A 24,704-nucleotide genomic window follows, 5' to 3' on the forward strand; every position below is an offset into this window, starting at 1 on the left:
AAAGATTAATCACACTGAAAATCACTTTTTTCACTTACATTTTACTTAAAGGTTACAATCATATATTTATGATTTAAAAATGGGGTATTTTTTGTATGTGCTACCACAAAGCTATCAAGCTATCAAGTAAAGGTTCTTGTACGGTGATGCAGATATGCAGATCCCATATATTTAATGCCCATATAATTGATATATATATTTATTTAGTGGCTTATTTTTACAACAATGAGTGGGACATTCACCAAACATTTACTTGGCAATTAAATAATCACTGTATTAAAAAAAACACATGTACCAGGAAAATACACCTGAAGTAAATGTTTGGTGAGTGTCACAATCACTGCTTTATAAATATACAACCTAATGTTTTGGAGGGTGTCCCTCCTCAAAATTTATTATATTCTAAGAAAAAAGTCCTGAGGTCACATCTGCCAATCATATTATCCCTATGTAAATGGTTGCTAAATAGAGCAAAGGATACAATACCTTTGGAGCCCCTGCTGTGATATGCCAGGTTATTGTACCAGCCATCGAAACGCTGAACCTCCCAGTTAACTGTATCCTGTGCATCTGAAAAAAAATGTAAATAGAGAATAAAAATCTTTAGAATGGTGTGATCTCATTTTTAAGGTGCTCATTTAAAAATCTACAGCATGGCTTTATTGTTCTGCACACTTTTAAGGTGCAAGTGAAAGTTCCATGGGGTACGTCCAACTTTAAACAATTGAACGCATTTTATATTAACAACAATATAATTTTTTTGCTGGTTGAAAACTTCACAAAATGATAGATGAATTTTAGATTAAGCAACCTTTTTTTCAGATACGGAACAAACACAGCTACATTATATTTATCATAAATTTCCTGTCTATATTACAGCTATTTATGTTCTTTAATTTCATGTTCCATATCTATATGTAATGACCACAGACTGTATGTTTGGATAATGGAATGTGGGTAGATTTTATGAGTCATACTGTATATTCCAGCATACTATTATGTCTTTAGCCAAGCCTATACAATGTCTACTGATATTCATTATTGAGAGCAGACTAGGAGATCCTGTACAAAAATGAAAGGCATTTGACTACAGATACATCTGTTTTAGAAACATTGTATGTAGGTAGTACTGCCTAAAATTGTTTGGCCGAATGGTTAAAGGTCCATTGGGCCAAACATTTTTTGGTTATCCTGTTTCCTTCCCCTTACATAAAGTAATACATCCCCCTCCACAGACCTTCCTATTCTATCTATTAAAGTGTATAGGGTTTTACAGCACAGTCACTGCTAAATGGGAAACACCAAGAAATGAGGAAGCTGCATGCTGTGGACAATGACAGCTGTCCTATAACCCAATGTAACCATTGACTGTCAGCCTGCTGTAAATGTGCACAGTGGGCATCTCATTAGTTGGTGTTTCCCTTCCAGTGGCCGGGTTGTATTGCCCCTGTGGCTGTGAGGACCCATTTAACCCTTGATAACTACCATCCACATAATCCTAATGCAGAACCAATGGTCCTGCATTGTAAATTAGGACAATGAAGGCTCTCCCACAACCAGGAAGTCACATGGAAGAAAAGCGGCAAAGGGTACTGGGGTGAGGCAAGTTCATTTTTCCTTTACTTCCTCCTACTTCAAATTTTCTTTCTTCTTTCTTCATCTTTAAACCATGCAAAACTAAATTACTATATTTCACAATAAGCATAACTATCTTTTTATAGCTTTCTTTTAGCTGTTTTGACCCCACAGTAGCTGTAATTCAAAGTGCCCTAGACTTAGGGATGGTCATTGAGATTCAGAAAATGTGACTTTTATGCAAATTTTATACAAAGTGTATGAACTTGCCCTATCCTGCAAGAGTATAAAGTATTTTGATTGGCTCAGTTTCAACTCGGTTAAAGTTTTGCATCCCATTGACCATCTTAAGTCTGGGTGACCCACAAATGGCTTGGAGGCTATAACATGGGTTAAATATAACATCTTAGTAGTAACTATAACATTTATTGCTGAAAAATCAAAAGAAAGTTTTACCTTTCCCAATCCATGTTTACAGCGATTTGTTTACTACTAAATTACATGTGGCTTTGTGTAGTTTCCAAGTTTGATAGATCATTATATGTTTATCACAAAATATAAAATTCTTTCTTGTTTCTCATACATACCTGTACAGTTCCAAAAAGGAGTCGTGCCAAGTAAGAGCATAAAGATGAAAATCTGAGCCATGATCGCTGAAATCATAAACAAATAGAAGATATGCTATAAAAATAAAACACCTACAACAACAAGTGTATTACATAAAACCAACAATGTACAAAGGCAAAATGTTTCTTTGGAATTTGTCATTTCTTCATTCAGCTTTGCTTTAATGAAAGGTACATGTACAAAGTCTGTGCAAGTTTGTCAATAAAGAAAGGCGTGGACATGTCGAAGACAAATATTGCTAAAATCAGGAAACTAAAGCATCTCTCCATACACAGTACATGAAGGCTGGATGATTACAGCAGGAAGCTATCCAGCAATTACGTATGGTGAAATGTCCTTGTTGGAGCATAGAGAGGAATATTATTCCCTTTTCAAAAAAGGTTTAACTACATTGTCTGAGTTAATTTATTGTTTGACTTCCGCAGTGTACAGGCAGACAAGTTCAGCCAGATAATTCATATCCTGTCACTGTTGCTGTAATCAAAGTGATGAAATGTAAACTCAGTGTAACGTAAACTCTGATGTAAATGTAAACTCAGCAAACTTGAAGGATACCTCAACAAATGATTACACGACATGGTATATGGTACACAATACAGTCATAATATTAGCAGTTCCCAGGTTGAAATGAATAAAGCCAAGTCCTGTCATTAAACAGCCCATACACCTGTCCCACTGACAATGGACAGTGATAAGCTGAAAGGCAACATGCTGATTAGTCAGTTAATGGTCAAAGACTTTAAAATTGAGTTTAACACTTATAACCATGTATAAAAAATAATTACCATTGAACCATACGGGGCCATTCATTATACTTTATTTGACACAGGGTAGATGGTAACATCGTTGCCACGTGTTTTTTGGACAATATGGACCTGATTTAATAAAGCTCTCCAAGGCTGGATGTCAGGAAAAGAGAAAAAGGAAAGTTTTTATGAGGACTTTAGAGTTGTAATATTCCTCTGGAAACCCTGTCAAAAAAGGTCCCGGAACTCTGTTCCGGTGTTTTCAATGAGAAAGAAAGCCCTAGTCTTTTATTATAAAGCCATTTTTCTTTATTCTCCATACAGCTGTCGCAGGCTTGTTGATGTATAATCAGTGTATCGTACAGGAACAATGGTTTCTATAGAGTGAGGTTTGGGGAAGGGATCAACAAGAAACATGCACTTATAAACTGTGGTAAGTTGTTCATGATGCAAACAAAAGATAATTTACATGGCTTTCTGACCTGGTAAGAAAAGCTCTGTTCGCTCCTTTAATGACCTACTAATGACTTCCTGATTTATAACCTCCTCACATGCACGACTGCAAGACTTTTCTAGAGCCGCCCCGACTCTCTGGAATGGTTTCCTCATCCTAATTTCTGCTGTCTTAAAAGAGCACTCAAAACCCATTTCTTCAAACTTGCCTACCCGGCTTCTCCTGTCTCTTAAAACCCTCACTACTTCCCTTCACTCCACTTCTCCCCTCTTATTGTGTGTGACTTCCCCCACCTCCTAGATTGTAAGCTCTTCTGGGCAGGGTCCTCTCCTCCTCCTGTGTCACTGTCTGTATCTGTCTGTTTATTAATAATAATAATAATAATAATAATACAATAATAATATTATTAATAATAATATTAATAATAATAATAATACTAATAATGGCTCTGTGAATTATCTGGCTCTGAGATATAGGATATATACCAGAAAAGGGGATTCTGTGGTGTTTAGCATGTTTGAACATTTGGAAAGATTTCTACAGAATTCCAGTCCAAAACACAAAAAAGAATAAAGGCGACCTGTCAGAAAAGATGATGGGAACTGCTGATTCTCTTCCTTGTCTTTCCTCTTCTTGATTGACTCAACAAGTATGCAGTTGACACATTCAGAAACTTACCTGGCTACATTCTTGGTACTTATTAAAAGCGATTAAGTAAGGATATGAATGACATCTCTAAAATAAGAAACCTTCAGATGCAGCTCAGCTATAACAGCTTCCATTTTTTATCACGATAGGTTCATTTTAATGAGGTGAAAGCATGTACACAGTAGTGTTCTTTCAATCCTCATTTACTAACATAAATGCTTAACCTCCTGTCAAATTATTAAGCAGCAAGCACTCCCTAGTGATAGATCATGTATTATGTGCAAATATTAGCCCTAATAAAGGAAATCAAGCAAATATATTTCTTGTTGTGTTTAAAATATTATGATAATAATTTGATAATTAATGGTACTTTCTAAACCTCTGGTCTTATGTTAGCCACACATTCACCTGTTTACTTCCTTTTTCTGTATCTGATTGGTATTTCTTTGGCTTCATCCATAAGGCACTTTACTTTCAGTCATGCTACACAGATTTTCTTTCCTTTTTAGTTTTTATTAAAATTTTAATAAACAATAATGTACTTTAACCTTAATTCACAATATACATTTACTTAAATAAGACCGTGGTCTACAATCCATACAATATACAGTACATTATTCTTCCCATAAGAAGCAATCCACATATAATTTATGTAAAGTGAATGAAATACACTCTGATGATGCTGAACTTCATAGATCCTATCAGAATGTTATATAAGGATGGTTTATCATTAGTGTTGCTGTTTGTAGGAAAGTGAAGGTCTCACTGAATATTGTGTATCTGAAATATAGTGTATTAGGAATGCTTCACCTGAAAAACGCCCACTCCCCAATCGGCCTGGCCCGTCTGCCAAGTTTTAGATCAGATTGTGGCCCCTGCGTGAAAAAGTTTGCCCGCTCCTGGTCTAAACACTGTATGGCAGAGTCTCCCTTGTGCAGCACTGTATTCTTTTATTTTTTTAAAAGGTCAACTTAGATGGTTCAGATAATGTTGTCAGCAATTTGTAGCACCCCTGGAATTTTGGGCACCCTTGGAAATGGGATCTAAAAAGGAGCGGGCAGAGGCGAAGGAGGAGTGGAGGGTCTGTGGCAGGGATGGACGAATCTTTTTTTGTGGCGTGGCGGTACAACAAATTCAGTGGGTGTACCTCTTGCGGCTTGCAGACTACCCACCCCTAGATTTTGTCAATGTGCCATCAAAGATATTAATCACGTTTACCAATGGTTACTGGACCACATATTAGTTGTAGGGTGCACCTTGCTACTGACAATGTGCTGCAGTGATAGGGATATATGCAAGAGATAACTCATGCATGAGATAACTGGTTTGAAAGAAAAATAGCAGCTTGGCATGTGGTACTAGGGGACCACGCATTCCAAAAATTGTGTCAGGGTGTCCTCTTACTTATATGGCAGCAGTTGCTGTTAGAATCTGTGCTGGAATAGTGTTAAGGCACTAGACGTGTTGTTAAAAGTGGTGGGGGAGTTATTCTTTCACTCCAAATCCTGCAGATGAATAGTCATTCACAAGGTGACCAGGGTGATAAAGTTATTGCTTGTTTCAAATGTTGCACAAATGTTGCAGATGTGGCTGATAATTTATGGACACTTTGTTGGGACCCTATTGGTTTTAGGACCAATAGGGTCCCAACCAGCTCCCTCTCCTAGGAATGTAGCAACTGCCACCTAGTCCACCTCTGTTGATCTGCTGATGCATACCTTCATGTCTATGTTGGCCAAGGCACCTTGTTATCCACCACTTACTCCTGACAGGACTAAAGCCTATATAAACACTAAGAGATTGTACATTTTTCTGTATGGCTACAGTAGTCCCCCCCTTTTGGGTCATTCACCTACATTCATGGGTGCCATAGTCTAGATCTAAACATCTTGCAGGTACAATAACACTAAGTTCCCCAGTTAGTTCAGAAGTAAAAACCACTGTTTTTGGACCCATTTAACGTGTTATCTCTAATGTACTTTAGCAGCAGAAATTTGGCTTAATATAAAGTTTTTTGTTTCCAACCTAATCAATATTATTAAATACTGAACAATTGCACCGGTTCAGCTGAACTGCCTGCTAATTGAACAAAGGCATAATAAAGCAACACAGAAAAACAGCAATAGCTGTACTTTCAATATAACGGTGCAGATAGCCGAGTAGTTTGTATTCTGGCTTGTTATCTCAAGTTCCTGTATTGATTGATTCAGAGCTGGACCAATACCAGGTTGTGATGGAAAACTATTGGAACAGGAATACACAGAGAACTACATTCTGCTTGTGCAGAACAATCTCTTATCTAATAAACAATGCATATAAGATGGAAGTTTGGCATTCCTTGATAATATGCATGGCTTGATTATGCATAAACTATGTTCCCAGTGAGAAATCTGCATTCTTTGACTTTCACTTAGCAAATCACTGGGCATGGTAGACAATCATGTGACTCTAGCTAAATTAACTTGCATGATGCTGTTACATATTTCAGTGTAGCAGATGTGCAACTAGCCATTGACAGCCAGGTCCTTTTCCAAATACCTTTTTTGAGGTGGCAAAGGTAAGTGGGTTTAAACATGATGTTTTGTTGTCTACCACTAAAAAATTTTATTATTTTCAGATAACTGTTATTTATAGCTGATAATTGAAATGGGTGAATGCTGTGATCTCTTAAAAATATCATGATTTAAATGTAATAATAATACATTAATTTTTTGAGAGACATACAGCAAAAAAGGCATGAAAAATAGCACAATATTCCCTCTATCCACTCAGACCCACAAGTTCAATATAGATAATCTGACCTTACCAGAAAGATGGATACTGAGAATACACATAACCTATACATACTGCAGTTTCTTAAACCTTTCATTCTTGAAGAATGCTTTTCAATACAAATGTAATCATTGATTATGAGGGTGAGATAATCTAGTAGACAAGAGCCTAATTTTATCTTTAAATTATAAACATATATATATCATTATAAAAATATTTATTGTTCTTGAAATGCTACTTTCAAAGAAATTTCAATCTGTTAGACATCATTTATAAATACTAAATGTAAAAAGCCACTCACCTCTTGTAAAGCTAAGAAGAATCATTCTGTTCTGTACACTGATGTGATTAGGAATGTGACTTTCTTAAGGAAGTTTCTGAGCTGGTAAGTAAAGTAGCCATTGGGTTGGGCTTCATTTGCATATTAAACTCTATTGTTATAACTTCTGATTGATACAGATGAGAATTTTTCTATGATATGATGTCATATTTTACTGTCCCCCAGTTACTTCATGGTAGAAAGGTATAAAAGTGGCCACTTGAAAAGCCATTCAGCTCTTTACAGTAACTCTAGCACAGTGTACACTTCTAAAGGTCAGTTTATTCATTTCTTACATTGGTATTTTTTCCTTAACAAATGTCAATTTTGTTGTTAGTACGAATAGCAAGGCTTGTTCTTTTCTTCATTTTCATGTACATTTTTCAATTTTGTGTGCTGTTTATGCTATGCTGATTTTTGTAGTAAATTTTAACTTTCAATATGTTGTTTTTTTATTTTATTTATAACAGGAATTATAATATATAAAGATTTTTCTGATTTGAACTAATGACAGTTTTCAGAGCATTAAAACGTACTGATTATTTGTTTTAACAAAAACTAAAAATGAACACAGTAACATAATGAGATATAATGTTGTGCTTAATAATAATATTGCTGTCATATTAAGTGGTGATAGCAAATGTTGAAGCTGTTGTGTTAATATAGGTAATAATTATTTTTAACTTTCTCATTTAAGTTATCTAAAAATTTAATTGAAACAGTCAACATTATCCAAAGTTTTCTTTGATCCCTCCCTGAATTCACTTTTCAGCAGTGTTGGAATTCTGGTCTCTGATGATTGCTTGCATACAATACATACAGATTTTTAATAAATAATTGCAGATCATTTGCTGATATATTAACACTGTACAATCAACAGGTAAACATGCCTGATATGGGGGATATAAAATGATCAAATGAAGGACAGTGTGTTTGCAAAGTTATGTTTTAGGATCTGATGGAGTAATGAAGAATTAATAAAATATCTGCCAATGCCAATCAGCTACAGAAGTTAGATTTTAAGGCTGAATCAAGGTGGATACCCACCAGGGCTCATTGATCCCAACCAAACCCCTAAACCTAACTGTTCACCTGAGCCCAACACTAAACCTTTACTTAGTGCCCGAACCTACATCTTGATATTACCTTTTCTCCAAACCTAACCCAAAACCTCAACAAGAGCCCTACAATTAATGTGTCAGCCTAGCCCTAGGTAGAAGAATGAAGTATACTAGTGTCCAAACAACCTGGAGTATGGTTTTCATTTTATCTTTGTTACTAGACGTTGTTGTTGAGTCATTAAGATAAAATTATTATAGCATTGTTAGATGAATATTGTTTTATTTCTCAATTTATTGTTCTGTATAAGAGCATTACTCATGATTATGATTCATGTTAAATGATAGGTGTAATTTCTGTCAGAAAGATATCTGATAAAGAAATGACTTTGTATATATACAGTTATCTAGACTATTGTAGACTATTGTGATCCTTACTGTAAAAATTGTTATTGTAAAATTTTATAACTTCCTTCTGTTGCAATAATAAAATCTAATTTAAGATGAACCCATGTCACAGTAGAAAAATATACATTCTTTAGATTTTCATTTGTCCTTTCTTTCCAAACATAGGAAATAACTAAAGAAACATGACTTTCTACAACCACATTTTTCCCTTCTACCCACAAGCCAGAAAGGATTGGGTCTTTGATGTGAATTGCATCATCATTATAATCGTCTTCTTGGTGTTCGCCAGTGCCTTTATTCTGATTATTCCTGGTATTAGAGGAAGAGCTGTGAGTTGTTTATTAATGTATTAATATTTTTTATTTTTAAATCATCATCTACATATCTATTTAGCTATCTATCTGTCTATGCTAAAACTCAACACACAACTTTGGACCCTTCTAGATTACTACCTATGACCAGTCTTTGAAAATGTATACTTAATACTTAATATTTGATCCTGAAGTGGGATTTTTTATACAGACAAAATTATGGGAAGACGTACTGGCACTCTGCCAAACCAAACCCAAAACTGGGGAGAGAGAGAAAGATAGAGAGAGAAAATGAGTGCTGTGCCAGAGCTTTACAGAGACCCAAAGAGTAAAAATCCCAAAGACCAGCAACGTAAGAGGCATCCTTCTTACTGACCACCACGCTAAGGTGTACAGTGTGCTGTGAATATGGTGAATATAGCAGGGTTTAAGACTGGAACATTATTTCATTGTTTCCCCCATGATAAAAAGTTAGAGATGGCTGCTTTACACAAAAGTGTTGTACCCTAACCCCTCGTAGTATTTTAGCTAATTAAATAAATATATTTTTAATCTGGCTTCTATTCAATCGTTGGTATTATAAAAAATTTTTTATTTATTCACAGAGAATATCCTGGACCCTCAGAGTCATAATAAGCCTGTTCATTGGCGCTGTAACTGTAGGTAAGGAAGTAACTATTCTTCTGGATATTAAACCTATGCAGACCTCAGTACTATTACAGATAGAGAAATTCTGGAAAACTATTTTTGCTTATAAAAGGTCATTCTTGGGATGAATAGCATGCTTTGACCGAATAGAGCTGCCAAAACAAAATATGTGTTGTCTGAATATTGGTATAGTAGGGCTCAGCCAATCCAGCTGCTGGAATATGATAGCTGTATTGTTTGGTGTCCCCATTGGGGGAGCCGTACTATACCTGGTATATATATTATTATATATTCCAGTTGATGTTAGTAAAATTGTATTGAGGTCAGTTTTTATACACAGATTTTTTACACATATTAGTATTAAAAGTATTAAATATTAAATATTAGTATTAAACGTATTAGTGTTCTTCATCATGTTAGTTTACCAAGGATAGTGTTTTATTTTTTGTTCACATTATCATACATTTAAATTAACATTTGTATAAGGTTTAGTAAGTACCTTGCCACTATTTTAGGATTGTTTTCTAACTCCTTTTGGATTTATCAACAGCTGTACACTTTACAGCAGACTGGGAAGTTGGATCAATCAATGCTACAACTACGTATAAGTCTTTTAGTAATGCTGTGGTGAATGCAGACATTGGAGTAAATGTTGGGCTGAGTGGAGTCAATATCACTTTTAAAGGTAAGACTATCTACTGTACAAAGTTTACTGTGCAAATAAAATCTTTTAAAGGCAGCATTGCAAAACTATTTCATGCAATCAATTACAGAAAACCATACATGTTTAATATCAATAATACAGTCTCCAATTTGATAACAGCATTATTAGGTGAGGAATATAACTGGCATTACTCATCAAAGATCAGTAGTGAACCCGAAGGCATAATTTCATTGTTGACTTACTATTCTGAGATATTGGTATCACAGGGACAGTTGTGTGTGCAGATGTTGGGACAATTCTCTGACTTGCTAAGTAGTGAAGTATTGGTATGACAGCTTCAGCATCCTGTTAAACAATATTACTTGCATTGCTCTCTTTAAACTGAATTAAGACCTTCTAAGGAGGAACAGTTCATAGCTTTTCATTTCATTTTAGGGTTGATTTAACAAAAGAGTAACGTATATTGACTTTTAATGGGAATCTTTAATTTAAAATACCGTCTGATTAAGCTTCATAAATACTGTGAACATTTACCCAATCATATGCTAGGAAAATGAAAACGCACAGTAAACCAACACCATTGGTTTTCCAGAACATCTCTTCTAATTAGGTCTCTTAGGCAAAGTACAATAATTTTACATTACTGCATTGGAGGGTTGGAAAGTTAAATGTATGTTCAAAAATTGTATTCTGTATACAGAATACAATATTCTATGGAACTAAAAATAAATGAATATAAATAAATTAAGAGTATTTTTAAAATTCATATTTTATTTTTTTTATTCAAAGGAAATCCTGTTCATCAGATAAATGAGACAATTGACTACAATGAGCAGTTCCTCTGGATGTTTGGATCAGACTATGATGAGTTGTACTATAATGGTCTGAATAGAGGACTCCCTAACCCCATTCTGTACGTAGCAGAAAAATTTAGTAAACACGATGCCTGTGGCTTGCATAACCAATACAGAATATCAGGACATTATGCATCAGCCTGCATGTGGTAAGTAAATAATAGCGTATTTATAGTTTATTCTTTTATCTCTTGCCCTGTAAAGAAAGCCTGCAATTTTATTTTAGAAGAGTGGACTATTTTTTGTTACCTTCCTAAATTTCAAAATTGGCATGGTAAACATCTCATTCTGCTTTAGACAAAGAGACGAAGGGGTCTCCTACATTGTATATGCTGGAAAAACAATATAGTAAAATTTCACACACTTTATTACACAGTGAAATAAGCCCCTGTTATAATAAATTTGATACTAAAGTAGTAGGACATATTCAATATGTTGTTCAGGATTTTTATTGTTCTTGTGACATTAAAGTACTGTATACAGGATTACATTAAATAATTACATTGGGATCTCAAATGCCAGTTCTGCATTGGTTTCATTGCAGGAATAAAGTATAAAGTATGTGTCTCCTTCCCCTATATTGCATCCAATAGTCTGCAAAGTCCAAATAGATGATTTAGAGTAGGTTCAGACCTGCTTTAGGATCAAGCTATCCTGTGTGGCTCACACCTTGCCAACTCCTCGTCACTCACACATCAGCTCTAGTCGTCAAATCCAAGGTTGTATAATTATTATTATTAAACAGGATTTATATAGCGCCAACATACTACACAGCGCTGTACATTAAATAGAGATTGCAAACAACAGACAGATACAGCCAGTGACACAGGAGGAAAAGAGTACCCTGCCCCGAAGAGCTTACAATCTAGGAGGTGGGGGAAGTATCACACAATTTCAATTTTGCAATAAGGGAAATGTTATCTTTTCTTGAAACAGTTACCTAACTGCCTTAGGCAGGGTCAACACAAACGTTTCTAAAAATGTATGTAAACGTTCCTACTGTGTTTATATGCGTTTTTTTGCACTATTATTAGCGTTTTTAATGCATTTACGTTTCAAGTGCTTATAGTTGCGGGAAACTGCCCCATTGAAATCAATGGAAGCGTTTTTGGGCGTTAACCCCAAGCAACATTATAGATAACGCTAATAAACGTGCCAAACCATTATAAACCATTATAAATGGGGCAGGGCACAACCAATAAACCTTTATTGAAGTTCTGATATCAATATTTTTTTTAATGCAAAATATACCCCAAATATTTTGAGAGTAAGAATCTTTAAAATGTTCATGTATAAAATGGCTGTGCTGAACATTTTTTCTGTTTTTACTTTTACTTTAAGTTTTATCCCACTTGCTGATTATTATTCTAATCAACCAAACCCACTTAGGGACGACTTGTATATAACTTTTTTTTTTTTTTTTAAAAAGCTGCAGTTTCAAAAATTCTCACATGCACTTAACATGGATGAATAAAATAACTTTTACACATGCTTTACACATGCCATTCAACTAATCCTAATACAAATAATGAACAAGACTGAGGAAGGAAGGAAGATTAAATAAAGTGTAATAGACCTATACATCATTAGCTTACTCAACAAACAATAAGAAAATCCACATTCTTAGGAGTGGGTCAGTAAGAAGAATAGGTGGAAGGCATAGTCAAGCAATTCACAAGTACCCATCATTGGAGTCAGGGCCATTTCTGGCACTTTTGGTGCCCCACGCAAGCAATACACCCCTCCCCATACTATTGTAGAAGTAATGAAAGAAAGATGCTGTCACCTGCAGTGATATTACCAGCAGGCCCCATCCTTATATAACCACCATATTTTGAAGTATTAGGAGGTAAAAATAGTTTTTCCTATGCCTGGTGGGCCCCAAAATTAGCCCCTGGGGGCTGTAGGCAGCACATGGACTTCCTGCTAGACAGTCTGTTTTTTTTTTTTTTGTTTTTTTTAAATGTGATATGCCACCTTCCAGTTCAGGAGCTCCCCAACAATAGCCCTGACCAGAGTCATTATAAAGGTTAAGACTCACAATAGACGTAACAAGTTCTGGGAGGTGTTAAGAATGGACATAAGGGTAGACTTGCAGTATTCCAAACCTAAAGTTTGTAGTGAGTTGTATTTTGGGGGGTGTACCAAAACATAAATTTATAATCTAAAATCTGTATTTCCATAATTAAGTAATATGGATCTTGGTTTGCCTATGAAATCCTAGAAACTGGTATTTAACGCTGTATAAAGTTACTACTAGAATCCAGTACAATTGATTTTAATTATTGTATTTTAAAATACCAAACGATGGTATGATCCATTTTAATGACACCAGGAGCTGACAGTTTACAGTTCTTTTATTTTAATGTTAGAAAAATGGTAATGTTACGAAGAACTTTAACCTGCTTTCCTGAGACAGTATGCAAACAGCCAACTTTTGTTCATTTCTGTAAACAAGGAAGGGAAAATACAGTGATTTTTCATGATTATTGATTTATGATTGATTCACAGATACAATGTTGACCCAACAAAGACTGTAATCCATCCCTACACTATTCAAAAAATATTGTAAAAACCTCTTCTCTCAATGTAAATTAGCTTATGTGGTTAGTCAGTTTAAGACAGACAGTCCCAGACAGTTCAAACACCTATATATATATATATATATATATATATATATATAATATATATATAATATATATTATATTACACTCAGATTCAGAGGAAATATTGCCTTTGGTATTTGAAATTGTTCACCCTGCACCTAATTAAACTGAATTAAACTTAACACTGCATGGAGTAAAAGTTATTCCTTAATTAGGTTGGGTCATATGATATATGTTTCAATACTGAGCTTTTAGTTGGCTGTTGGTGTTTAGTTTCTCTGGGAATGTTTTGTTATGTAGGTGTGGAACAAGGAAGTGTTGCAAAACCTAATTACTCTAGGAAAATGTATGTAACCAGAAGTTGGTGGACTCCTGAGTAAGTCTCCATTGCAAATCCATCCGATTTGCGAGTTTACCATATACTGACCTCTTCATCTTCAGCTTTCTAGCAGACACTTGAAGATTTTGGGACAAAAGTGACTGGCATTTGGAACTATTTGTAATTCCCTCTAGCTTGCCAAAGTCCCAGATCCAGCTAAAAAAAAAATCAACCCCAAAGCATGGCACACAACTGCCTTGCCAATGGGCAGCCCTCAAGAAGCGGTAGACTGAAGGCAGAGTGACTATCACATGAATTACAGTGCTTTAAGTTTGAAAAATAAATAAATTATAATTTATGAAGACGAAAAAAAGGGAGAAATATTTTAAAGTATTCATTATTGCAGTAAACTAATTTCTGCATTTGTTGGCCTGTCCAGAATTCATAAATAAATCATCTTATGTATAATGGAAACCTATGGTGAAAGAAGCAGATGCTGGCATTTCCTTATAAAATGTTACTGTTCTAATTTTAATGTGGATCCAATGGCTTCAATTCTATCTGTTAGCTGACCTTGAGCAAGTCATTTTTGTTTTTTTTCTTATGACTGGTTAGAAGCTCAATTGTCACTGGGTTAGGAATACAGTAAAAAATTTCCAACCTGTTCTGTTGTTACCTGCTATATTCAAAGCTATAAAAAAGTTCTGGTTTGGATAAAACTTTAGGAGGGTAGTGGCCCTCCACACTTTTCCTAAAAGGTTGGCTTGAACATAGGATTTTGAATAATAGTGAGCCATAAAACATATTATTTATGTATAATATATGCATATTAATATATATATATATATATATATATATATATATATATAATATTTAAATAATATTACACGTGGGTCACTACCAAGAGAGTCAATCCTGGGATCTTCTATCTTATATAATTAGGAAATACTAGCACACTTTACTGGTTTCTCTACATTCCCAAATGATATTGTGTGGGTGATGTTTATATACAATTACATAATACAAACGTACATACATTATTTACATGCAGATTTCTACAGATACTGTGCTTGTACTCTACTGAAACAAGGAACTAGTCATGTTCTGTTATTAAAATATAAAGCTTACATCCTACATTAAGGAAAAATAATGAAGAGTAAAATATATTGTTCAGATGTTGGACATTTCAGTTTCAGTTCAAGTTCAAAGTTCAAAAGTTACTTGTTAATTCATGAACCATATGTGCCAAATACAATGAAACACTTACTTGTGTGCATTCTTAAAGTTTGACACAAAAGTAGACAACATATAAATAGACAAAAAAACAATAAATAGTTAGAGAAGTAGATGAAAGAAATGAGCTTATAAATCTTAACGGTCTAAAAGTGAACAGAACATATTTACAGATAAATCCATGGATATACTTTTTGCTTCAGTGATTAAAACTACTTAAAAACTTCAACAGTGTAAGCACTCCCTTAATTATCTGACATCTGAAATACAGGGCATTGATAGTACTACTTTGCAGTATAACAGATTTTATTCCACTTGAATTTGTCATGCGGTTATGTTATAATGGTTGCCATACAAACATATAAATATGCATAGTATGACCAACCATGTGTCCCTTTCACTATATTCTGTGCTTGAATGATCAATCTAGGAAGGAGAATCTCAATCCCAACACATATGGTAAATAAAAAAAACTTTATTCTTCCCTTAATTTTGCTGCCTGATTGAACTAAAGAGTTGAAGGGCTATTGATAGGCTGCCGTCCTAATGTCTGGTTTAGGACATTGAGGTGGCTTTAATTTTTGGTTTGGCTTAAATTTAATTTAGATGTTAACCCAATTAGAAAAATTTTATCAGTTTGGATCAGTTGACAGCATCATCCGGTGTGTGGTCAGGTTTAGACTCTAGTATGCCCACTACAGCTCTATAGCGTTCCATGGGACCCCATCTCTGGTTGTCTGCAGTAATCTGTGTGGTTGCAATGTGCAAATGTTGCCAGGACAGTGAAGACTTGAGGCTCTGGATATAAACCAACAGTGCAATTGTGTCTCCTGGATCTAGCAATGCATGATAAACATGTTTTTAATTTATACTTATTCTTTAAAATGATAATAAAAAAAAACTGTACTTTAGTATTTTCTTACAGTTCCACATATTACTTTATACAAGATTATATCGATCTAACTTTTTTTTTAACCAAAAATCTATACATATTACTATACCAGGATTATAAACATGTAGCTAAGGAAACATATAAATATGTGAAGTATTTATTCTCGAAATTCACTCCTACCTACCAAGCTGTACAGTCATATTCTTGACCATTATTATATAGCACCATCATATTATGCAGCGCTGTACAAAGTTCATTGTCATATCACCAACTGTCCCTCAAAGGGGCTCAGAATGTAATGTTCCTATCATTGTCATATGTCATTAATACAGTATAAGGTCAATGTTGGGGTCTAGGGTCAATTAACCTAACTGCACATTTTGGAATGTGGGAGGAAACTAGTGTACCCGGTGGAAACCCATGCAAACATGGGGAGGACCTGCAAACTCCATGCAGATAGTGTCCTGGCCAAGATTTGAACCTGGGACCTAACACTGCAAAGGCCAGAGTGCTAACCTCTGAGCCACTTTGTTGCCCCCTGACCATTCTTTTTTCCACCAAAGTGAACGCAGTGGAGTTTGGATAAGGACCTGGTAATAGAGAGTTAAGATGATAAGGTTATCTCAATGCTTTCTCCTTATATAAACATATTTCTATTAGATTTATACTCTGCTATGCTGTTTGGCCTGATTACTTTGCTGTGCTGCTCCTTCTTTTACCAGTCTGGTTTGCTGTGCCAAGGGTTATTGGAGACTAATAAAAAAATAAAAATATATAAATAAATCAAATGAGATTTTTTATATCCTAATTTTATAGTTTTGCTTTTAAACAAGCTTCCTGATAGCATGATTAAATCAGACAGGAAGGTATTGTTCTGTATTGCAATTTAAAACATATTAACAAACTTAAAAATCAGGCTAACACATGTAAACATTTCTGTTTTGCAGGGTGGCATTTTGTTCTTGGATTATATGCAACATCCTTTTCTCCATGCCAGTTTTTATATATGGAGCCTATATGACCCTAGTGACTGCTGCCTTCATCCTTTTCTCCCTAATTTCTTTTTCTACTGTGAGAAATGTTGCCTTTTGTAATATACATTTTGGCTCTGAGTCTTTGAAAATATACTATGGAGGATCCTTTTGGCTAACTCTAGCAACAGGTGAGTTACTTGTACAAATTGACACTGGAATATATGTCTTGTATTTGTGACACTGTGAGGGTAATACTGTATTCTCTAAACCACTGTTTCAAATCACTATGAGTTTGAATGTCCACATAGATAGTAAAAACACTTTTCTGAAACTCTAATTACCCCACTTATGCACATGGAAAACATGTGTAGTCAATGGGACTCAAGGATAGGTTTGAGAAACAATAGACTAAACATACCCTAATTATATTTTTACGTACATGCATATATGGGATGCCAAAAGAAAACTTTCCTGCTGAAATATACCTGCAATATGTGAATATTCAATATAATGACTCACACAGTTTGGATTTTCAGTACAACATAAAACACCTTAAATAATGATCCTGATCTAATAGAGCTCTCCAAGACTGGAGAATACAGACTATCATGGGTTAACCTGGGTAATCCAGCAAACCTGGAATGGATTTCTTAAAATACTTTGCTATTTTTGACAAATGATTTTTAATCCTGGATTAGGTCAATTCTTGGTTTGCTGAATCACCCAGGTTCACTCATGATAGTCTATCTTTACCAGTCTTGGAATGCTTTAATGAATCAGGTCCAATGTATTTAATTCAACATTTGAGTTCAACATTTGTTGTGGCAGTTGACATCACACATGTGTTGTATGCTTTGCATATCAATAGGTATTACTGAAAACATCTTAGTTTGGTGGAATTTGATGTTTTTTAGAAAAATGAGAGAAATATTTAGGCTAACCTCTTAAGTGTTTGGTAAAATCAACACACACACTAGACTGCAGCTACAAAGTTCCTGCCAATGGTTCCATTATGTTTTTTGCAGGTTGCTTTTGTTAGGTTCCTTGTAAATGCTATATTATGTGTTTTATTTCTTAGAGTCATATGTTGTTCTAGCAGCCTGTGGCCTTATTTAGGCAAAATTAAGGACGGATATAAATTATCAGTAGGGTTATGTCACACAAGATCCTATTTGCTGTGATCTGATGTTGTGGTTCTTGTTTGACAATCTCGTCCCACAAAACCTCCTATTTCACTTGATCTCAATAAGGAAATAATCTTATGTTTACTAGCTTTAAACAAAGATATATAACATTGGAATGTCAGATTTTAAAGAGTGGCGCATTTACAATAGCTTGCCCTTTACTAGGGGCCAAATGGCTTATTGCAGTTGTAAAGCAAATTGTTTTGGAATAGGCATCGTCATCATTTGGGTCAAGGTGCTCACTGTATATATGTGGCTCTTTGTCAAACTGTGATACCAGTTTTAGGCAGTCTGACCCTTAAATGTAAAAAGTTTAATTATATTATTGCTATAAACATTTCATTATGATACCATTATGATCCACATTTTTTAAAGCTATTTTCTGTGTCTTTTCAGGACTTCTTTGCGTTCTTATTGGAGTTTCGTGTATTATATTGGATTGGTGTGCTCCAGTAAAACTGAAATCATTTTTCAACACTATTGAAGATGAAGATGAATCAGAACAACTTTGTTACACTAATGATGGATTTGATGCTATATAATGGCATTTGTGACATCTGTTATCACCAAAATGAAATATTTGGACGAATCTATAGCCCCAATTTGAAGTTTGAACTATAACTTATGGAGCAATGATGGTTTCATGTAGCATGCATCATGCTTGATATGTTTATGAAAACAAAGCACATCCTACTCTGCTGCATTTCAATATTTTATTTGTTATATAAAGGGAAATAGGAATGCATCCTGATCATATACACAAATGCTCTCTTTAAATAGTGCTAGGCATGTTGTTCCCTTAATAATAGCCAGAACTGAAAGAGCTAAAATGCATGATGGTGTGTAAAGAAATATTACAACAAATTGTGTTAGGAATACAGGCAGGTTTCCTAGGCCAGTGGCAGATGTAGCCAACAATGGATCTCTGTGTAGAACTGACTTGGGTGGGTCTCCTTGAACTGGCTTGTGGGCCCCAGTGGAGGCACTGTGTGGCTAAGGAGGGTACGGGGCCCTCATGCAGTGGCATACTTTACACTTCCCTATGTCTTCCCCTGTTCCAGACACAAGAAATCTCTCTTCATATAAAATACATTCACAAATAGCATAAGGAAATTGGTGGCCCAACTATTTTCATTTTCTTGTATTATTTTTTTCATTTATTTGTATTTTTTGCCAAATATTCTTTAATGTCCATATATTTGCAATTGTATTGTAATGCAATATGGCCTTCTACATTCACTAGTAACTAAGATAGAAAGAAGGGGACTGAATCCTCTAAAAAGATTTTAAATGTTTTCATCAGCCTTTCCCAACCTATTACTCCAGAGGAATAATTTATATAATTGTTGGGGAACCCTATTAAATTTGCGGTCAGTGTGGAAAATTTTCCTTACAGTGGTAATTAGAAAGCTACCCCAAAGACAGCTAAAAACATCACTAGTGTCATTGGGGCAGCTCTGACAAGTCTGCATGGCCCAGAGTTAGGCAGGCATCATTAGATGGGAGGTCAACCACCAACAGCTTAGGAAACCACCTGCAACTTCTGGAAGAACCCTGGTTGAGATTGGCTGGTTAAGTTGGTATAGCACAACAGTACAATTTGTAAGTTACATTAACTGATTTATTTGTATAGCTGTATGTGATATGTGTTTTATTGTGATGTAATAGTAAACCTGTATAACTGACGTTGTATACTGGTGGGTGAATCAGTTTGCCTAAACCACCTAAATCAACCTGATACACAGTAATTAGGTGTATGTTTTAGATGTCCAATTGACTGGTGGGGGAGCTGATCCACTCTATGGACCCGAATTATTAAAGTTCTCCAAACCTGGAGAGGATACACTTTCATCAGTTAAGCTGGGTGATCCAGCAAACCTGTAATGGATCTATTCCAGGATTGAAAATTTGCTAACATCTCTTGTTGAGATGGACAGTTTACATCTATTTTACTTAAAGATCAACTGTATATACAAGGATTTGGCCAGAGTGAAAATAAGAAGCACCACCTATCCCTCACAGCCCCCTTTAATAAAGGTCACTGTTACTGTTCAACCCACGGGTAATAAATATATGTGATGAACAAAAATTAAATAATTTTATTGAAAATTCAACTTTATTGAAAACTTTATTTAACACATTGTTGTATAAGAAATTGTTTAACTCATTCCATATTGACATCTGTAATAACAACACATTGATAATTTAAACTCTGTGTAAGCTGATTGTCACTTTAAGAAATGGTTGGAAATAAAGATGTTGAATATTACAGTATCTGTTTTTGCCTTGTTTCTTGTCATTACCGAAGAAGCACACAAACATGAATGAATACATAATACAAGGTGATTTTTAATGATGAAAATGTGACATGTAATGTAATAAAACAAGATAACGTTTCTGAATGTCAGTTGTTCACCTGCTGTAAAATCCTGATAAGGAATATATATAGAGCGAATCCAAGCTATTCTGGTTTATGAAGTTTATATGAGTGAATATGAAGGGCAAAACATAAACATAGGAAACTGAAAGTTTTTTGTAAATTTAATATGACAGAGAAAAATATTAAACTGAAGGAATCTAATCAACCAACCTTCTTTATTTCACCAATGTTTAAATAAAAAAATTAGAGTAGGATATGAGATTTTTAAGGTGCACCACAATTTACTAATGTATATAAAAAATGTGTTTTATTTTGTAATACAAAATAATTATAACATAGTACAATTACATCTCCATTAAATACAAAGCACAACTATTCACATCACATGGTGAGTGTGACTGAAGAGCCAACACCGGAAGGCACAGTCATTCCATCTTGTCACTCCACTGGAGATGCATACTTAGATCTTTTGTCACTATTGGCTGCAAACACAGTCTGGCTTGTAGACACACTCTCTCAGGCCTCTGCTGCACCTCTCCAAACAGCGGTTTACAATGAACCTTTCAGGAAAATGTCCTCAAATGTAGGTTTTACAGCAATATTTATTCCTCCGGGAAGGACTCACTTTCCTTAAGTCCCATTTTCCTACTGCAGGAATGAGCTGGTGTAACATTCCTTTGCAGGGAGGCTGGCACCCAGCAGTGTCCGTTCATTCCTTGTCTCAGCATAGGCCTGCATGGACATCTGGGTCCCAGTATTGTTGTTGTTGGGGAGCCTTGGTCTGTTGGTGGAGCTGCAGTGTTTTCCAATAGAACTTTTAACAATTTCTCCATAATAGCAAAAAATAGTCACTGTCATTTATGGTTCACATATCCACAACAAGAAAGTACCTCTCAGGTGTGCCATCTATTTAAGGATACTGGCCACATTCTCCACCAAATGATTAGCTTCAAACACACTTGCTGCAGAGAGGTATGTACAATTTCAGGGCACTCTGCACACTTTTAATCATTAAAACAGGAATAAAAATAAGAAAAATCCAGGGTTTTTCCTCACAGGGGATGAGTGTCATTCACAGCACGACAACAAAACATAGAATTTCGCCTCCTGGCTCTCCTTAGTTGCTGGTCTACCAGACCTAAATTGTGAAAAACCTTTTCCCAGCTCTTAGGCTTTACACAACCTGGATTGGCCATCCTTAATATCTGCCCTGGAAAAAGAATGTAATACCTAGCCCATCCCGCACACTCCGGGTCCGGATTCCAAAGGCCTTTAAATATACATCTCAGCACTTACTAGCAGCCTTATCCAGGGCCATTATCCTCGTTTCAAGGTATCATATATTTTACTTTTCTACACAATCAAAGTTTTGCCTCTTATTTCATGATTGCTCAAAATTCTTTAGTAAGAGCCTTAAATGCAGCGACTGTACTATGTACCATGACTAAATGTGTAGTGAACCACACTTTCAAAATACATTTTTTAATATGAATCTTTTCAAGGATGTATTTTTTAACAAGATAGTGTTTCCAATATAGTCATACTTAAACAAAAAGTATTAGGTTAGTTTTGCTAAAAAAGAAAATAATACATAAAGCATTTCTGCGTGGTCATTATTCAGTTAAATAAGGAGCCTTTATTGCTTTTCCCAAAAAGACGGAATGGCAAACAAAATTTGCAAAAACTAAAAGTTCCACTTTAAAAATGGATGATCAGGCAGATCTTTATTTCAGAAAGGAACAAATGATGTCCCTTCTGCATAAAAACATACTGACCAGCCTGATTGCTATCTTCTTATGTAAAAAAAAACAAAACATATGTACATTCGCAGCACAGTGTAAGATGCCGGGATACCCAATGCATCTCGGATTCCCAAGCTACTGTCAAGACTAAATGAACTGCGCAGGAGGTACATCATTGGCCAAGACCTGACTTCAGGGAGAAGAATGAGGCGGTTCCCCTGCCGGACCAAGGACAGGTTTATATTTGTTAAAATTGTTGTAATTTTTATATTTTTGGGTTTAGTTTTCGTGTGTTTTTTCATACCTTGCTCTTTTTTCGCGGCTTGCTCCTACTTTCTGCTCATTTGAAAGAGCACTCAAAACCCATTTTTTCAAACTTGACTACCCGTCTTCCCCTGTCTCTAAAAACCCTCACTACTTCCTATCACTCCATATCTCCCTTCCTATTGTGTGAGACTTCCCCCACCTCCTAGATTGTAAGCTCTTCTGGGCAGGGACCTCTCCTCCTCCTGTGTCACTGTCTATATCTGTCTATTATTTGCAACCCCTATTTAATGTACAGCGCTGCGTAATATGTTGGCGCTATATACTGTAAATCCTGTTTTTTATTAATATTACTATTAATAATATTAATAATAATAATAATAATAATAATAGCTTTACTGAATTCCAAAACTAATTCTTACATATTACTAAATGTCCTCTAACAATAGTTTTAAAATACAAGCACTTGTATTTTAAAACTAGCACAAATCAATGAAGAAAGGCTAAGAAATGTTTTTTGAACAAAGCTGATTGTGGTTATATGGTTCCCTCTGCTGGAATGAAACTGTTTCTTCTTCACTTGTAAAAAATTATGAAATATCAAAATTGGAACATGCACTCAGCAAGCAGAAAAACAGGAAAAGGAACTATCAGCTCCAAATTATTATACAAGAAGATATATACTCTTACAGCCAGGAAAGTACAATAACAGGTAAATACAATAACAACTGTGCAAACACAGGTCTGATTGCGCTCTCATTTGAACTGGATGTATTGAATACCGCATTAGGCTGAGACTCGGTAGTCCATTAATTTTTATGTCTGGCATGTTTACCATATAGTGAAGTAACCCTGGTAAGAAATGTTTAACATTGATGGTATGGTGAAAGCTGTAGCAAATTATTAGGTAACAGACATGCTCCACCAGCAAACTGGTAAAGGCTGGGGTAGGTATGTTTGCCATAGGCTGGATTGGTGAAAGCTGTTGAAATTTATTAGGTAAAAGATATTGATGATGGCTGAAACCTTTTATCTTTTTTTATCTGTTAATGAATGGAGTAACTTTGCCAACATTGATTTTGATGTGAAATCGGTTTTAACGGGTTTGTGTTACAATGCATAGCAAACATAAAAGATTTGGAATACAGCCATGAATAATAATGTAGCAGACAAAAAAGTTAAGCAATCTGTTATCATATAAATATCCAAATAGAATCTTTGAGACAAGAGGCGGGTTGGGAATTTTGGAACATGTGTTACATAACTCAAATGGCTGTTAAAGTTCAACAGGAGAATGTCTAGGATGTATAAACATAAACCAATGGGACAGCAAAAATCTACCATGCCCAAAGTCTCATTGATGGGTAAATGGGGCAGATGGATAAGGGAAGATCAAGCTGCATGAGGATGTAGGTTGGTGAGGGTACTATATTGTTAGAGTATAAATATTAACAGTTAGGTAGTTACTCTTTTTTCTGCCAATTTGTCTACTGGAGTGCTGTGACTTTTTTTTCTATTTTCTATGTTCTATTACAGACAAACCAGGAGATTATCAAGCTTTAGCTATGTTTTTGCAGTTGAAAAAAATTAATTTAGGAGTTTATCTATCTGGAACCTCATGAATATTTTGGAGTATATGGGATGCTGGGATGTCCACAGGTACTCGATGAAGAGTCTTCCTTGAAGCAGGTTATTAGACACAAATACATTATTAGGTACCATGCCGATAGGAGTTTATAGTTGGTTTTAGCAGTTAAAACCAGTCTCTTGACAAAAATGAACTCCCTTGCATTTTTCCTTACCTTGTGAATCAAGAGACACCGACCTAACTTCAGTTCTGTTCAATTCAGTTTTGTTTCATCAGTGTGACCTTGGCCTACTTTCTGACCAGGACATTGCCTACGTATCTGCCTATTGCCTGTCTTCATGGTTGCTGATTTCAGTTTTGTTGGTGCTTCCATCTGCACTTCATTGCCCGTGGTGCCTACTTCTGCCTCCCTGCTCCTAGGTGACGTCAAAATCTAAA

At 35.2% G+C, this 24,704-nt stretch overlaps 2 protein-coding genes across 2 annotated transcripts in view; one reads left to right on the forward strand and one right to left on the reverse strand.

The window, feature by feature from the left end:
* LOC140324402 (dual oxidase 2-like) overlaps window positions 1-7,204 on the reverse strand; it is a 32,031-nt gene extending 24,827 nt beyond the window's left edge. Inside the window, exons 1-3 of the mRNA XM_072402270.1 lie at window positions 7,124-7,204; window positions 2,163-2,228; window positions 487-570 (exon numbers count right to left, since the gene is read on the reverse strand). Of these exons, the coding sequence (XP_072258371.1) occupies window positions 487-570; window positions 2,163-2,228; window positions 7,124-7,148 (175 nt within the window). The 5' untranslated portion in view covers window positions 7,149-7,204. The remainder of the gene's footprint in view (window positions 1-486; window positions 571-2,162; window positions 2,229-7,123) is intronic.
* A 160-nt stretch (window positions 7,205-7,364) lies between these two features.
* DUOXA2 (dual oxidase maturation factor 2) lies at window positions 7,365-20,566 on the forward strand. Its single transcript, XM_072402271.1, has 7 exons — window positions 7,365-7,416; window positions 8,773-8,936; window positions 9,524-9,581; window positions 10,117-10,251; window positions 11,020-11,233; window positions 17,082-17,296; window positions 18,689-20,566. Exons 2-7 carry the CDS (start codon window positions 8,790-8,792, stop codon window positions 18,832-18,834), a joined length of 915 nt encoding a protein of 304 aa, XP_072258372.1. The 5' UTR covers window positions 7,365-7,416; window positions 8,773-8,789; the 3' UTR covers window positions 18,835-20,566.
* Window positions 20,567-24,704: the final 4,138 nt, after the last annotated feature.

This window comes from Pyxicephalus adspersus, chromosome 2 (assembly GCF_032062135.1).
Source record: "Pyxicephalus adspersus chromosome 2, UCB_Pads_2.0, whole genome shotgun sequence".
In the NCBI taxonomy this organism is placed as follows: Eukaryota; Metazoa; Chordata; class Amphibia; order Anura; family Pyxicephalidae; genus Pyxicephalus; species Pyxicephalus adspersus.

Excerpts from the sequence above, each read along its gene's own strand:
- DUOXA2 (XM_072402271.1), top strand. The coding sequence starts at position 8,790 with ATGACTTTCTACAACCACATTTTTCCCTTCTACCCACAAGCCAGAAAG. Across the intron at positions 10,252-11,019 it reads AGTCAATATCACTTTTAAAG|GAAATCCTGTTCATCAGATA; the intron begins GTAAGACTATCT and ends TTTTATTCAAAG. Across the intron at positions 11,234-17,081 it reads TATGCATCAGCCTGCATGTG|GGTGGCATTTTGTTCTTGGA; the intron begins GTAAGTAAATAA and ends TCTGTTTTGCAG.